We start from the raw sequence: 16,394 nt of genomic DNA, 5'->3' as shown, positions 1-16,394 counted from the left end.
AAATTAAAAAATTAAAAAAATTTTAAAAAGGGCTTGGATGTAGCTCAGAGGTTGAACATTTCTGGGTTCTATTCCCAATACACCCCCAAAAAAGGAGTAAAATGGATAAATTCTGGCATGTTCACAGTATAGAAAACTACACAACAACAAACCTCAGAATGAAACATTCGCAATCACACTCAATAGTAAGGATAAATTTTACAAATATTGGGGAAAAAAACTAGACAAAAAAGTACATTACATAATAATGTTTAAATAAACTATTAAAACTGACAAAATTAATCTATTTTTAAGGTAAGAACCGGAGTTATGTGCTGGGGCATGTTGGTACACACTTGTACTTGGGAGGCAGATAGGAGGATCACAGGCTCAAGGCCAGCCTCGGCTACTTAATGAGACTCTTTGGAACTCAGGGAGAGACTGTTTCAAAAAAAAAAAAAATAGGGCTAAGGAGTGTAGATTGCCCCAGGGTTCCATCCCCAGTACTAAAGGAAAAAACAAAACAAAACAAAAAACAACCGGAGTTATTCCTTGTAATGGGGTGGGGGAAGGGTTAATGACTACAGGAGGTATAAGAAGGGCTAGTAGAGGTCCAGTAATATTCTGTTTCATGGATACTAGTTAGATAGGTATGTTCAGTTTATGAAATTTCAGCAATATACTTATGGTATAATCACTTTCCCATATGTGTACCTAAACAAAGTTTAAATTATTTATCCGTATTCTTTCTTTTTTATTTTTTTTGTGGTACTGGGGATGGAACCCAGGGGCCTTCTACCTCCAGGCTACACTCCCAGACCTATTTTATATTTGGAAACAGGGTCTCACTAAGATGCTGAGAGCCTCACTAAGTAGCTGAAACTGGCTTCGAACCTGCAGGATCCTCCTGTCTCAGCCTCCCAAGTGCTGGGATTACAAACCTGCGCCACCACGCCCAGCTTAACTTCTTATCACCATAGTATCCCCTTACTTAAGTAACAGTAATTAGGCTCTTGTATATGAAAAAAACATTTTTTTTGCGGTGCTGGGGTTTGAGCCCAGGGGGATTCTACCTCCAAGCTACACCACTAGCCCTATTTTTTATTCTTTATTTTTTGAAAAAGGGTCTCATTAAGTTGCCAAAGGCCTCACTAAGTAGCTGAGGCTGGCCACAAACCTGCAATCTTTCTGTCAGCCTCCCAAGTACTGGGATTACAAGTGTGCGCCACCACACCTGCCTTGTACATGAAATTATTAAAATCCTTCCAACCCCAGGGACATGTATCATTTAGATATAATTTAAGATTTAATTTAGATATAAATTTAAGCCTATTTGAAAATAGGTTTAAAATTTTCCAGCTTGTCAGGTATGGTGTAATACGCTTCCCATATTTAGGAGGCTGAGACAGGAGGATTACAGGTTAACAAACAGTCTCAGCTACTTAGCGAGGCCCTCTACAACTTGGTGAGACCCTATTGAGAATAAAAAATAGAACTGGAAGCATGGCTCAGAGGTAGAATGCCCCTGGGGGTTCAATACTTAATTCTGAAAAAAAAAAAAAAAAAGAGAAAGAAAAATTTTCCAGTTATTTCCTTGAACTTCTCACTCACTTTATCATACATAAAATGAACTTAATAAAACTGATTGATACATAGGTTTTGAGACAAACTTAACAGAAGTAGTCTTCTAAGATACTATTACAATTTAAAAATAAACCCACATTGATAGAACACATACCTGATTCTCCATTTCTGGCAAAACAGCACTATTCATCTGTTCTCCCTTTTTGCTTCTCAACAACCTGTTGAGATCCTGATAAATATCTTTTGTGGAAAAGTCAGCTCTTTTTCTTTCTGTGATCAGAATTCCTCCTCTCTGAATAACCTATTTCACAAGAAATATTTTAACTTACTACGAGAAAAGAATAAGTGTAGCAACGACAAATATAAGTAACTAGAGCTTAATAGATTGCATTTTGTTGTTGTTGGTACTGAGATGAAGGCTACAGTCTGCATGCTAGGCCACTGTTCCACCACTGACCATTCACAGCCCCATAATTAATTTTTATATAAGACATTGGTAATATTACCTAATGACACAAAAGCCCCAATAACACAATTTTTTTTGTTTTGTTTTGCGGTACTGGGGATGGGACCCAGGGGCATTGTACCTCCAGCCCTGTTTTTTATTCTTTATTTTGAAACAGGGTCTGAGTTGGAAAGGGCCTCAGTAAGTAGCTGAGGTTGCCCAAGAACCACGATTATCCTGTCTCAGACTCCCGAATGCTCGGATTACAAGTGTGTGCCACCACGCCTAGCTTTGGTTTTTATTTAATATGTGTACACATGTACATGTTTATATGGGGGGGGGTGCTGTGGCTTAGACCCAGGGGTACTTTACCAGAGCTACATCTCCAAACCTTTGAATTTTTTTTTGGGGGGGGGCAGTAATGGGGATAGAGTCCAGGAGCATTCTATTACTGACCTACACTCCCAGTTCTATTTTTTTATTCTTTATATTAAAACAGGGTCTCACTGAGCTGCAAAGGGCCTCACTAAGTATAGCTGAGGCTGGCTGTGAACCTGAGATCCTCCCGTCTCAGCCTCCCAAGTGCTGGGATTACAAGGGTGCGCCACCACGCCTGGCTCAAGCCTTTGAATTTTTTTTTTTTTTTTTTTTTTTTTTTTTTGGTGGTACTGAGGTTCCTGGAAGCCCTTCTTCCTCCGGGCTACACTCCCAGACCTATTTTATATTTTTTCAACAGGGTCTCTTACGCCAGCACGGCTGGCTTCGAACCTGCGCGATCCTCCTGTCTCCGCCTCCCAAGCACGGGGATTACAAGCGTGCGCCACCACGCCCGGCAAGCCTTTGAATTTTTAACAGGGTCTCACAAATAGCACAAACTCTAAACAAATAATTGCCTATAAAAAATTGTATTAGGTGCAGACCGGAGAATCACAGTTCACAGACAGCCTCAGCTACTCAGTGAGGTCCTTCACAACTCAGTGAGACTGTTTCAAAAATAAAAAAAAGACTAAAAAATAGGGTTGAGGGTGTCTCTTGGGGGTACAATGCCCCTGGGTTCCATCCCCAGTACCACAAATTAAAAGAAAAAGTTTTAGACACAGATTGCCAATGTCAACAATGTTATTCCCAAAGTGGACACTGAGTGGATCCAGGAGGGGTTATAATTTCTCAGGTGCATTTGAGGAGTGTTGAATAAAAATAAGGAGGCGGTAGAAGCACCTAGGGTAAGAACACTAATTTTTTTTATTTTTTTTCTGAAAAGGAAGCATTAAGCAAATAAGTTTGGGCATCTATGGATATTACCTATGCTAAATACTTATCAAAGATTTGCTAAGTACTAGAAATTCTTGTGGTATTTGAAGCTATAAAATGAAAAGAATCCTTGGGGGATAAAACACCCCTTTAAAAATAAATAACAAGCCAGGCGTGGTGGCACATGCTTGTAATACCCGCGCTTGGGAGAATGAGACAAGAGGATCGCACAAGTTCGAAGTCAGCTACTTAGTGAGGTTCTCAGGAACTTAGTGAGACCCCGTTTCCAAATAAAATATAGAACAGGTCTGGGAGTATAGCCCGGAGGTAGAAAGCCTCTGGGTTCCACCCCCAGTACCACCAAAACACAAATAAATAACAAATGGTATCCCTTTATAAATGGAACAACCAGAATTTGATTGAGGCATGATGGTGCATGGCTGTAATCCCAGTAACTGAGAGGCTGAGACAGGAGGATCGCAGGTTCATGGCCAGCCTCAGTTACTTATTGAGGGACTCTGCAACTCAATGACACCCTGTTTCCAAATAAGAAATAAAAAATTGGGCTAGGGTGTAGCTTAGAGGTAGAATGCCTCTGGGTTCAATCCCAGTACCAAAAAATTAAAAAATGAATAAGTAATTTTTTTAATAAAAGGGCTTAGTAAGACCCTGTTTCCAAATAGAAAAATAAAAAAGGCTGAGGATGTAGTTTAAAGGTAAAATGCCCCTAGGTTCAAACCCTAATATTACAAAAAATAAATAAAAAATAAAAGAGCTGGGGTATAATTCAGAGGTAAAGCATCCCTGGGTTTTTCACACACAAACACACACACACACACACACACACACACACACACACACACACACACACACTCTCTCTCTCTCTCTCTCTCTCTCACTCATTCACTCTCCCTCCATCCCTCCCTCCCTCAATTAGGTAGGGCTAGAAATATAGCTCAGAGGTAGAATGCCCCTGGGGTTCAATCCCCAATACACAACATATAAAATTTACTTTTTAATTATTTTTCAATAAATAAAACAGCACCACAGTAATTAAAGAATCTTTCCAGCTGGGTGTGGGGCGCAGATGGTAATCCCAGCATTCAGGAGGATCACGATTTGCAGACAGCCTCAGCTACTTAGTGAGGTCCTTTGTAAATCAGTGAGACCCTGTTTCAAAACAAAAAATAAAAAACAGGGCTGGGGATGTAGCTTAGAGGTACACTGCCCCTGGGTTCCATCCCCAGTATCACAGAAAATAAAAAGAAAAAGAAAGAAAGAACTTTTCCTGGCTTCTCCATCACTGTACTCAATTCCCTTACCTGCCTCAGCTTCACCATGTCTCCAGCAACTTCTCCTCCTGGCAAAACACATTCCTTGGGTCCAATCTGAATCAGGAGAGCCTCAAGATTGGAGAACTGATCATTATCAGGAAATTCACACAATCCAAGCTTCTTCTGTATGGAATCAACATACCCAACTCCAACTTGTCTTTGACCATCAACTGTGGACATTTTAATACCCACAACACCAATGGAAGTCGACATATCATTATTACCGAAGAGAATGTCTTCAAACTGAGAAAGATTGCCAGGAGAAGCCTAAACAAAAGATGAAAATACTTTAAAATCTTACTGCCAAAATTTTTCTACTCAGCCAAGTATGGTAGGACACACCTGTAATCCCAGTACTTGGGAGGCCGAGACAGGAGGATTAGATGTTCACAGCCAGTCTCAGCAACTCGTGAAGACCTTAATAACTTAGCGAGACCCTACTTCAAAATAACAAATTAAACTGGGCTTGGGTATAGCTCAAAAATAAAATGGCCCTGGGTTCAATCCCCAGTACCACACACACACACACACACACACACACACAAAAGGTTTAAGCCCAGCTTCAGCAATTTAGGACCCTCAGCAATTTAGTGAGACCTTGTTCCCCCAAAAATGGGAGGTGTCAGGGGAGTATAGCTTGGAGGTAGGTAGACTACTCCTGGGTTCAACTCCCACCCATACACAAAGAAGAATCCATCAATCCTGATAAGACAGAGGGAAGTGTAGTGTGATCAGCTGATAATCGTGGTGATCACTTGAACATGTAATTCTACATTTTGTTGTTATTTATTGAAGGATGGTACAGAAAACATCCCTTTAGGCTAGGGATATAATTCAGTGCTATATACCTTGCCAAGCATTCATGAGGATCAGTGTTCAATACCCAGAACTGCCAAAACAAAACAAACCACATACCTTTGTGATATACTAGAGCTTCAATTTATTTTTTCCATATTGTGGATAGAACCCAGGGGCATTTTACCTCAAGACTACACCCCCAGCCCTATTTTTTATTTTGAAACAAGTCTCACTAAGTTGCAGAAGGCATCATTAAGCAGCTGAGGCTATCTACAAACTGCATCCTCCTGTTTCAACATCACATTTTCACCTCTTTCTTTTCTTTTTCTTTCTTTCTTTCTTTCTTTTGTACTAGGGATTGAACCCATGGGAATTCTACCTCCAAGCTATACTCCCAGCCCTATTTTTTATTCTTTACTTTGAAACAGGGTCTCACTAAGTTGCAGAGGGCCTCACCAAGTGTCTGGGGCTGGCCGCAAATCTGTGATACTCTTGGCCTCCCAAGTTTACAAGATTATAAGTGTGCGCCACCACATCTGACACAAGTTCAATTTTCTATTAAGATCTTTCAGACAGTAAAAATTTGAGGTCCACCATTCTTAGTATAATAGCAATAAAAATTCCCAAGAAAAGTTTATAATGTAGAATGTTGAATTCTCCTAGATAGCCTACAGTGTACATATATTTATATTTATATATGGGCAGGGGTGAAAGGATAGAACAAAAATAAAAACACTGTATATGAAGCAGCTCTATCAAGTTTAAATGTTATACAGCACAATCATAAAAGACGCCTCAAGGGGAGCCAGGTGTGGTGGCATTCGCTTGTAATCCCAGCATTTGGGAGGCTGAGAGAGGAAGATCACGATTGGCAGACAGCCTCAGCTATTACTTAATGAGGCCCTTTGCAATTCAGTGAGACCCTGTTTCAAAATAAAGAATAAAAAATAGGGCTAGGAGCCGGGCGTGGTGGCGCACACTTGTAATCCCCGCGCTTGGGAGGCGGAGACAGAAGGATTGTGCAGGTTCAAAGCCAGCTGCGCTGGCTTAAGAGACCCTGTTTCCAGATAAACAATGCTCCGGGGTTCCATTCCCAGTACCACCAAAATAAAAAAAATAAAAAAATAAAAGAACCCTCACAAAACTTTAAAATCATAAAGTACCTTAAAAACCTTATAAACCAAACATGATGGCCCATGACTGTACCCTAGCACTTGGAAAAGAAAAAGAATATACACAAAAAGTAATTATCAAGGTAATAAATAATAATTATAAAAAAGAAGAAAGGACCAGACGTGGTGGCACACACTTTTAATCCCAGCATTTGGGAGGTTGAAACAGGAGGATCCGGGTTCATGGCCAGCCTCAGCAACTTAGTGAGACCCTGTTTCAAAATAAAAACAGGGCTGTAAACCAGGCATGGTGCTGCACACTTGTAATCCCAGCATTCAGGAGGCTGAGACCGGAGGATCACAGTTCACAGACAGCCTCAGCTACTCAGTGAGGCCCTCAGCAACTTACTGAGACCCTGTTTCAAAATAAAGAATAAAAAAGAGGGCAGGGGGTGTAGCTCCATCCCCAGACCCCGCCCCCAAATAAAAAAAGAAGCCAGGCATGGTGCTACACACCTATAATCCCAGTACTTGGGAGGCTGAGACAGGAGGATCACAGGTTCTCAGCCAGCCTCAGCAACTTAATTGGGCTCAGAAACTTAGCGAGGCCCTCAACAACTAGGCAAGACCCTGTATTTTTTTTTTTTTTTTTTAAAGAATAGGGTTGCCGGGCATGGTGGCACATGCTTGCAATCCCCCGCACTTAGGAGGTGGAGACAGGAGGATCGCACAGGTTCGAAGCCAGCCTTGCTGGCTTAAGAGACCCTGTTTCCAAATAAAAATATAAAAGATAGGTGTCTAGGAGTGTAGCTTGGAGGTAGAAGGGTTTCCAGGAACCCCAGTATCACCCCCCCAAAAAAAGAATAAGGTTGGAGTTGTTGCTCAGAGTATAACACCCCTGCATTCAATACCCATTATCCCCTCATACACGCAAAATTAAAAAAAAAAAAAACCTTATAACTTTACCATTTATGAGAAATAGATACAGGCTAAGGTTTGAGGATTTGCCTAGTCACCCATCACTCAGTAGGGACAAAGAAGAAAAATGAAATCCCTGACTTATATAATCCCACAGCATTGTCCTTCTTACTACATAATTATTCTCTTTCAAGAATAAAACTCACTCTCCAGACATTATAACCACTAATTTATTCCAATATTTATTGAAAACTTAATCTGTGCAGGTACTGTGTGTATGAAAATTTTTTTTTGTATGTGGTACTGAGGATTGAACCCAAGGGCATTCTACCTCCAAGATATACACCCCAGCCCTATTTTATTTTTATTTTGAAACAGGGTCTCCCTAGGTTGATTAAAGTCTCACTACTTGCTAAGGCTGGTTACAAATCTTGTGATCCTCCTGCTTCAGCCTCCCAAGTACAGGCATATGCCACCATGCCTGGCTTAAAAATATGTGTTGTCAGCCAGGCATGGTGGCGCACACTTGTAATCCCAGTACTTGGGAGGCCGAGACAAGAAGATCTAAGGTTCATGGCCAGTCTCAGCTCCTTAGTGAGGCCTTCTGAAACTTAGTGAGACCTTGTTTCAAAATAAAGAATAAAAAAAGGGCTGGGGGTGGGGGTTAGGGTAGCTCAGTGGTAGAATGCCCTTGGGTTCAATCCTCAGCACCAGGAAAAAAAAAAAAAAAGAGAGAGAGAGAGAGAAAGAAGTAAGTTAAAGGAGATAAGTACCTTAAATGCCAAGTACCAATCGTTTTCCTTGGACGCTTTATTCCCAGCTTTGCTCTTGTAGACTTCAACTCTGTACTGGCGGACCAGGAGAAGATCTTTCACAAAAGACTCAAAGTTCATTTTACTAAGCACAACACTTTGCAGAGTCTTTGCTCCTAGAAGAAAAATTTATGTCATAGAACTGGCCACAGAGATGGTGTTTAGCACCTAAACCATTTTCCCAACCGCAATCACTGGACTTTTCAGTTGACTATTTATCAAGCACCTGTTTTATGTCCCAGGCAGGGAAGGAGAATGGTGAGTAGACACAACACCCTGTTCCTGTGGAGCCCACATGTCAAACCCAGAGATCCCTGGAGAAGACATGAAGATAGCCCGGCCTAGGGCACACCTGTGATCCCAGACTTGGGAGGCTGAGACAGGAGGATCATAGGTTGGAGACCAGCCTCAGCAACTTATCAAGACCGTTTCAAAATAAAATGAGAAAGGGCTGGGAGTGTAGCCGAGTATCACAAAATATAAAAAATAAAAAACAGGGCTGGAGGTAATAACTCAGAGGTAGAACACCCCCGGATTCAATCACTCACACACACACACACACACACACACACACACACACACGACATATAGATAAAAGAATGAGTAAATATTTCTATAAACAAAGCCTGGCATGGTGGCACATGCTTGTAATCCCAGGAGTTAGGAGGCTGAGACAGGAAGATAACAGGTTCATGACCAGTCTCAGCTACTTAGTGAGGCCCTGTGAAATTTAGTGAGACCATTTCAAAATAGAATAAAAAATACGGCTGGGGGGGTAACTCAGAGGTAGAATGCTCCTGGGTTCAATCCCTAGTCACACACACACACACACACACCAATCTATAGCTAACCTTTAACTTGTCCTTTCTTGTAATTTATTTTTCACAAGTTTTTTTGGTGCATGTATGGTGCTGGGTATTGAACCTAGAGGTGTTCTGCCTCTGAACCACACTCCTATCCCTATTTTACTTTATTTTATTGGAAAATAGGGTCTCACAAGCCAGACTTTTTAACATGTTTTAATGAAAAGTCTTATATAAAACCACAAGCTGGGTGAAATGGCACACACCTGTTGCTACTTGGAAAGCTGAAGCAGAAGGATCTCTTGAGATCAAGAGTTCAAGGCCCGGCAGGGTAACAGAGCAACATATCAAGACCCCAGCTCAAAACAAAACAAAACTCAAAAATATGGTATGTTTTTGTATAGAACAATCCTTTATCAAAAGGTTCATGAAAGTTAGTCAGTTTGTGAAGTAGCTATTCACATAGTTCAAAGTAGTATAGCAAAGTCTCCCTTTCATTGTTATCCCCCTTACATTATCTGTTAATAGATTATATTTTCATATATATCCTATATATTCATTCAAGCAATTATGAAGCATTTCCCCTCTTTTATATAAAAAGTGGCATATTGCACATACTTTTCTGTATGTTTTTCAAATTTTACTTGGGAGATTGTTCCAATAGTACATAATTTGCTTTTCTGTTTATAGCTGCAAATATTTCAGTGTCTGTAGTTTCCTATTGATATATATATATAATTTATATATATGTAAATAATGCTGCATGAATTACATCATACATGCTTCATTCTCCAATATTAAAATATATCTCTAAGTCTTAAAATTAGATTTTATTAAACATGTAATTTTGATAGTCAGATTATCCCTCTTGGTTATGTATGAGTACATCTCTCTCTCCTACATGGTTAACATGAAAAATTTTCAAACTTTCTCATGTTTATCTTTTTTTTTTTTTGTTTGGTTTTTTTTTGGCGGTACTGGGTGTGGAACCCAGGGGCATTCTACCTCCAAGCTATACCCCCAGCCCTATTTTTTATTCTTTATTTTGAAACAGGGGCTCACTGAGTTCCAAAGGGCCTCCCTAAGTAGCTGAGGCTGTCTACAAACCATGACCCTCCTGTCTCAGCCTCCCAAATGCTGGGATTAGAAGCATGCACCACCACACCCGGCTCATGTTTATCGTGTGTGTGTGTGTGTGTGTGTGTGTGTGTGTGTGTGTGTGTGTAGTACTGGGGTTTGAACCCAGGGCCATTCTATCTGGAAGCCACACACCCCCAGGTTCATTTTTTATTCTTTATTTTGAAACAGCGTATCACTAAATTGCAGAGGGCCTCACAAAGTAGCTGAGGCTTGCCAGAACCTGCTATCCTCCTGTCTCAGCCTCCCAAGTACTGGGATAACAAGTGTGCACCACCACACCCAGCTGTCATGTTTATCTTTGATCACTAGTTCTTAACTAGGGCTAACTTTGCTCCCCTCAGGGACATATGACAACGTCTCGAGATCTGACTTGTCACAAGAAGGGGGCAGGAGATACTAGTAAAATCTAGTGGATAGAGGCAGGGATGCTGTTAAACATACACAGAACTAGGCTACAGAGGTAGCTCAGTGGTAGAATACTTGTGTAGCAACTTTGAGGCCTTGGGTTCAATCTTCAGCACCATTTTTTTAAAAAAAGGTAGAGAAAGGGAGAAAGGAGCTGTGGCTTTCAGGAGGCTATGGCAGTGGAATCACATGTGTGACTATACAATTAAAGACGCAAAACATATTCGATAAACATAACCACAGTGAAATGATTACTATACAAATTAACATATCCATTAACTCACGTTACCCTTGAGGGGAGATGACCTAAACCTATTTTCTTAGCAAATTATAGTCTTCATACATTTCTTTATATACCTTTCTTTCTTTCTTTCTTTCTTTCTTTCTTTCTTTTTTTTTTTTTTTTTTTTTTTTGCAGTACTGGGGATTGAACGCAGAGGCATTCTACCTCAAAACTACACCCCAGCCCTATTTATTTATGGGTCTGGGGATGGAACCCAGGGGCATTCGACCTCTGATCTACACCTCCTGCCCTATTTTTATTATTTATTTTGAAACAGGGTCTCAGTAAGTTACGGAGGGCCTCACTAAATAGCTGAGGCTGTCGTCCACAAACCGCGATCCTCCGGTCTCAGCCTCCCAAATTCTGGGATTACAAGCGTGCGCCACCATGCCCAGCTCTATTCCTTTATTTTGAAACAGGGTCTCACTAAGTTGAGGAGGGCCTCACTAAGTAGCTGAGGCTGGCTGTAAACCCAGATCTTCCTGTCTCAGTCTCCCAAGTACTGGAATTACAAGTGTGTGCCATCACATCTGGCTTTTTTTTTTTTTTTTTTTTTTTTTTTTAGGTACTGGGAATTGAACCCAGAAGCATTATACTTCTGAGCTATACCCCAAACCCTATTTTAATTCTTTACTCTGAAACAGGGTCTCACTAAGTTGTGGAAAGCCTCACTAAGGTTCCCAAGTATTGGGATTACAAGCATGCACCACAATTCCCAGATAGAAGGTCTCTTTTCTTATAACTAAAGAATATTCCATACTTATATTTCACTTTGGACAATTCACTGACTTTTAGAAACCATGGTGCATTTCTGGTTTTAAATCCTTTTCTTTTCAAAAGTCATTTCTGTCCATTTTTAATCATTTCTGTCAATTTCTAGTAACAAAGTTACCGCTCTGGGGAGCGGGTACTTGGTATTGAAACCAGGGGTAACCTACCTCTGAGCTACAACTCCAGCCTTTTTTTTTTTTAATTTGGAAACAGGGTCTAAGTTACCTCATACTGTCCTTGATTCTGTGAGTCTCCTTTCTTAGCCTCCCAAGTTCTAGGATTACAGGTGTGTGCCAACACTCTTATTATAATGCTCAAATAAAGATTAGGCCAATATTTAAAATGTGTCTGTGGCATTGTCTAATGTAAGAAATAGATGCTTGGAAATAGTTCATATTTCCTTGTTGACCTCTTTAACCATTCTTAACATGATTAAGATGAGTTGACTAAGGTTATGCTTTTTTTTTTTTTTGCGGTACGGGGGATGAAATCCAGGGGCATTCTACCTCTGAGCTGTATCACCAGCCCTGTTTTTTTATTCTTTAATTTTGAAACAAGGTCTCACTAAGTTGTAGAAGGCCTCACTAAGTAGCTAAGACTGTCTGTGAACCTGGATCCTCCTGTCTAAGCCTCCCAAATGCTGAGATTACAAGCATTTGCCACCACGCCCAGCTAGGTTACTCCATTCTTAGAAATACCCCTGCAATCTGGGCACAGTGGCACTGTAATCCTAGTGCTTGAGAGGAACAGGAGGATTCCAGGTTCGTGGCCTGCCTCAGCACTATGGTGAGACTTTTCTAAACTTAGTGAGGCCCTATTTAAAGTAAAAAATAAAATAAGGCTAAGGGTGTAGCTCAAATGCAGAATCTTCTGGGTTCAGTTCCCTGTACCACACACACATACAAAAGGAAGAAATACCTCTGTGAAATACATTTTAAATTTCATAATCAAAATTAGACAAAAAAATTAAAAGCATTAGAGTAGGTGCTTAGAAAAATCAGTGATCTAAATTATACAAAGATATATAAATAAGTATAGTACTTTTCATATCACTTTAAACACTAAATCTATTCTGTTTTGTTTTTGCAGCAAGGGGGTTGAAACCCAGGAGCATTCTCTTTTTGTGGGTCTGGGGATGGAACTCAGGGGCATTCTACCTCTGAGTTACAACCCCAGCCCTATTTTTTATTTTGAAACAGGTTCTCACTGAGTTGCAAAGGGCCTCACTGAGTAGCTAAGGCTGTCCACCAACTGCGATCCTCTTATCTCAGCCTCCCAAATGCTGAGATTACAAGCATGTGCCACCATGTCCAGCTAAACACTAAAACTATTCTAAACTGAATACAAAGAGCTATGTGCAGTAACCTCAGAAAACAGGACTCATAATCATCTTAAAAATAGAAAGCAAATAAAAACTAAAAATGAGAGACCATCATTAACTATGAAGCCACCCGTAAACTACTTCTTGTTAATCTTAACTAGTCCTATACTTCTACAGGACTTGGCCCCTTTTAACCCATTGTCTGCACGAAAGCCATAGTGACCCGATGCCCCATTGAATGTTCACTTCCAAGCCTTCATACTTCTCACTGCCTACAACAGATTCAGCCTTTTGTGGGCTGGGAGTGTAGCTCAGTGGTACAGCACTTACTTAGCATTTAAGAGACCCTGAATTCCATACTCAGCACCATTCAAAAAAAAATTTTAAATAAATACAAAGCCTGTTAGGCATGATGGTGCATTTATAGTACTTGGGAGGCTGAGAGAGGAGGATCAAAGATTCAAGGACAGCCCTCAGCAACTTAGCAAGACTGTTTCAAAGTAAAAAACACAAAGGGCTAGGGGGTGTAGCTCAGAGGTAAAACATCCCACAATTCAATCCCAGTTCCACAAAAAATAAATACAAAGCCTTGTATAATCCTGATCCCACCTACAAAGGCTAATCTCCTCACCCATCAGTACCAATATACCTTCTTTCAAGCCCACTCCCCCAGCAAACTCCAGAAAATTCCTCAAGTGAAATCTGGCATTCATCTAACACTACTTCTGCTGTCTATAGTCTTTGCTATAGTCCTGCTTCTATGCTTCTTGACCAGCTTGTTATGGTGTTCACATCCAAATATTTTCACTTTGAATAGTAGATTTTTCTGCCTTACTCTTCACTAGAGTGAGTTCTGAAGACAAAGACAGTCTTTTCATTGAGACCATAACCCTGCCTAACAGTATTTCTATTTAATGAATGAACTATCTTTTAGTAACATCCTACTTGTACCTAGCAACATCAGGACCAGAAACCACAACTCCTTAGTGCTCTTTAATGCTCCCTAGGATGCCCTTTCAGTTATCATATCTGAAAGAAAAACAAGGGAGCCAGGGAGGAAAGAGACCCTAACTAACATCTAGCCTGAAGGGGTGGGATGGGGGAGTGGGAGCACTTCAACTTGCTTGATAGGTGGGGCTGCACAACAAAGGGTACTGAATGCTGAGCTGAAGGTCACACAGTAAGTAGGTTAGCTAGATCTGAAACCTCGCTGCCCAGCTCCAGAACAAGTTCAGAGTTCTGACAGCTTCTTCATACTGCCCCTCAGTGGTGAGCCATTCATTATAGGTCCTCAAGCTGACTAGAGGTAAAAATAATGTGTAACAGAAGGTCTTCCAAATCCTTACGCCAGGAGTGGTGGAGCACGCTTGTAATCTCAGATCTGGAAGAGTGAGGCAGGAGGATCAGGGTTCACCCCTGTAATCCCTTTACTTGGGAGGCTGAGACTGGAGGACCACAGTCAGGATGCCTGGCTATAATGACATTAACAGGACCAAGGCGAGACCTCCTCAACTGCTGGAAGATGAAACATAACAAATAGCATGCCAATTGAAAGCCTGCTCCTAAGAAACTTTCTAACTTACGCCTACAATTCTAATCACTTAGAGCCTAAGAAAGGAGAATTCCAAGTTCAAGGCCAGGCTGGGCTTAGTGAAACTCCATCTCAGCTGGGCGTGGTGGCACACACTTGAAATCCCAGCATTTGAGAGGCTGAGATCTGAGATTGAGGATCTGAGATCTGAGGTTCGTGGACGGCCTCAACTACTTACTAAGGCCCTTCGCAACTCAGTGAGACCCTGTTTCAAAATAAAGAATAAAAAATTGGGCAGGAGTTGTAGCTCGGAGGTCAAATGCCTCTGGGTTCCATACCAGATCCGCAAAAAAAAAAAAAAAAAAAAGAAAAAGAAACTCCATCTTAAAAAAATAATAATAAAGTAGGGTGTGGTGGCTCAAACCCAGTACTTAAGAGGCTCGCAGGTTCGAAGCCAGCCTCAGCAACTTAGCGAGACACTTTCCCAATTAAAAATTAAAAAAAAACGGACTGGGGTTATAACTCAGAGGTAGATGCCCCTAGATTCAATCCCCAGCACCACAAAACAAATAAATAAATAAAAGTAAAAAGGACGGGAGGTGGGGTAACTCGGTGGTAGATGGCTCCTAAATTCAATCCCAAAGACCAAAAAAAACACCAGACCCTCTCCCTGCGTGGGTCGCGAGTTCCGGCGCAGGGCGGCAGGAGACCCGGATTCTGGGCAAGGGGGCGGCGCCTCCTCGGCTGAGCAAGTACCCGAGGAGGGGATCCCTCCGGAGGCACGGCGGTCCGCGCCCCCGGCCTGGGTGCGAGTAAAGGGCGGCCGCCACTTCCTGGAGGGGCAGTGGAGCCCCCGCAGGCCCCCGCAGCCAGGTCCTCCCGCGCCGTCCCGCTCTCACCTGCCGGCCCCATGTACTTGATCACCCCCTGAGTCTTGAACACCTCCCGGGCAGCCAGCAGGGCGTCCTCGCCGTGAGCCGTGTAGAAGTCGCCCCGGTCGAAGAGGCGCACAGTGGTGGTCGGCTTCTCGGGCATGCTCTGGAAAAAGCGCACGAAGCTGACCTCGGCCGCGCTTTCCAGCTGCAGCGTCTCCTTCGGCTGCACCGCCATTTCGAAACCTCCGCACAGCTGGCTAGGGGAACCGCGCGACACGCACCACTAGGCGGTTTCCCGCCTCCCCTCCTCAGACCCCCTCCCGGCTGCGTCCGCCGGCGGACGCGCCCAATCAGCATCCAGCGCCGCACCTCGGTGGGTGGGAGTCCTCCCAAACAACCAATCACAAACAGAAGCGGCCCAGCCTCCCGCGCACGCTAGGGACTCTGCTTACTGCGCATGCCTGCGCTAGGTCGCGGGCAAATCCGCGTTCGCGCTTGTGTGAGCAGGGTGGTTTCCTGGGTTGTCTGGGCTGCGCCCCCTAGAAACCCAGGTAGGTAGACCGCTAGAGTGAGCAGGGATGTGGTGGAAGGTGTCCCTCAGTTTATTTTGTGCCCCGAAGCATGAGAGTGAAAGAACCTGAAGACGAAAGACGAAAAGTAGCCATCTTTCTCCCCCGCCCTAGTACTTTTCTGGGGATGGCGGGGCTGGAGATTGAACCTCAATGGATTTCTACCTCGGAGCTACACGCCTAGCTGTATTTTTTTTTTTTTTTTTTTTTTTTTTTTTTGCGGTGCTGGGAATGGAACCCAGGGGCATTCTATTTTCGAGCTATACTCCCAGCCCTATTTTTTTTTTAATTATTCTTTATTTTGAAGCAGGGTCTCACTAAAGTTGCGGAGGGCCTCACTAAGTTGCTGAGGCTGGCCAGGCGTGGTGGCGCACACTTGTAATCCCAGCATTTCGGAGGTTGATACAAGAGGATTGCGGTTTGAAGACAGCCTTAGCTACTTAGGCCCTTTACAACTCAGTGA

At 42.3% G+C, this 16,394-nt stretch overlaps 1 protein-coding gene across 3 annotated transcripts in view; it reads right to left on the bottom strand.

Annotated features, from left to right (window-relative positions):
- Positions 1–15,597, bottom strand: part of MSH2 (mutS homolog 2) — a gene marked incomplete at both ends in the record, with an annotated part of 61,955 nt that extends 46,358 nt beyond the window's left edge. For all 3 annotated transcript variants that reach the window (XM_080711719.1, XM_080711720.1, XM_080711721.1), the window contains 4 exons: positions 1,718–1,864; positions 4,582–4,860; positions 8,195–8,349; positions 15,387–15,597. In XM_080711719.1, coding sequence (XP_080567845.1) covers positions 1,718–1,864; positions 4,582–4,860; positions 8,195–8,349; positions 15,387–15,597 — 792 coding nt within the window. The remainder of the gene's footprint in view (positions 1–1,717; positions 1,865–4,581; positions 4,861–8,194; positions 8,350–15,386) is intronic.
- Positions 15,598–16,394: the final 797 nt, after the last annotated feature.

Source organism: Muscardinus avellanarius (genome assembly GCF_963383645.1).
Source record: "Muscardinus avellanarius genome assembly, chromosome: 15".
NCBI lineage: Eukaryota > Metazoa > Chordata > Mammalia > Rodentia > Gliridae > Muscardinus > Muscardinus avellanarius.
This window is presented reverse-complemented; position numbering and strand designations above follow the sequence as displayed.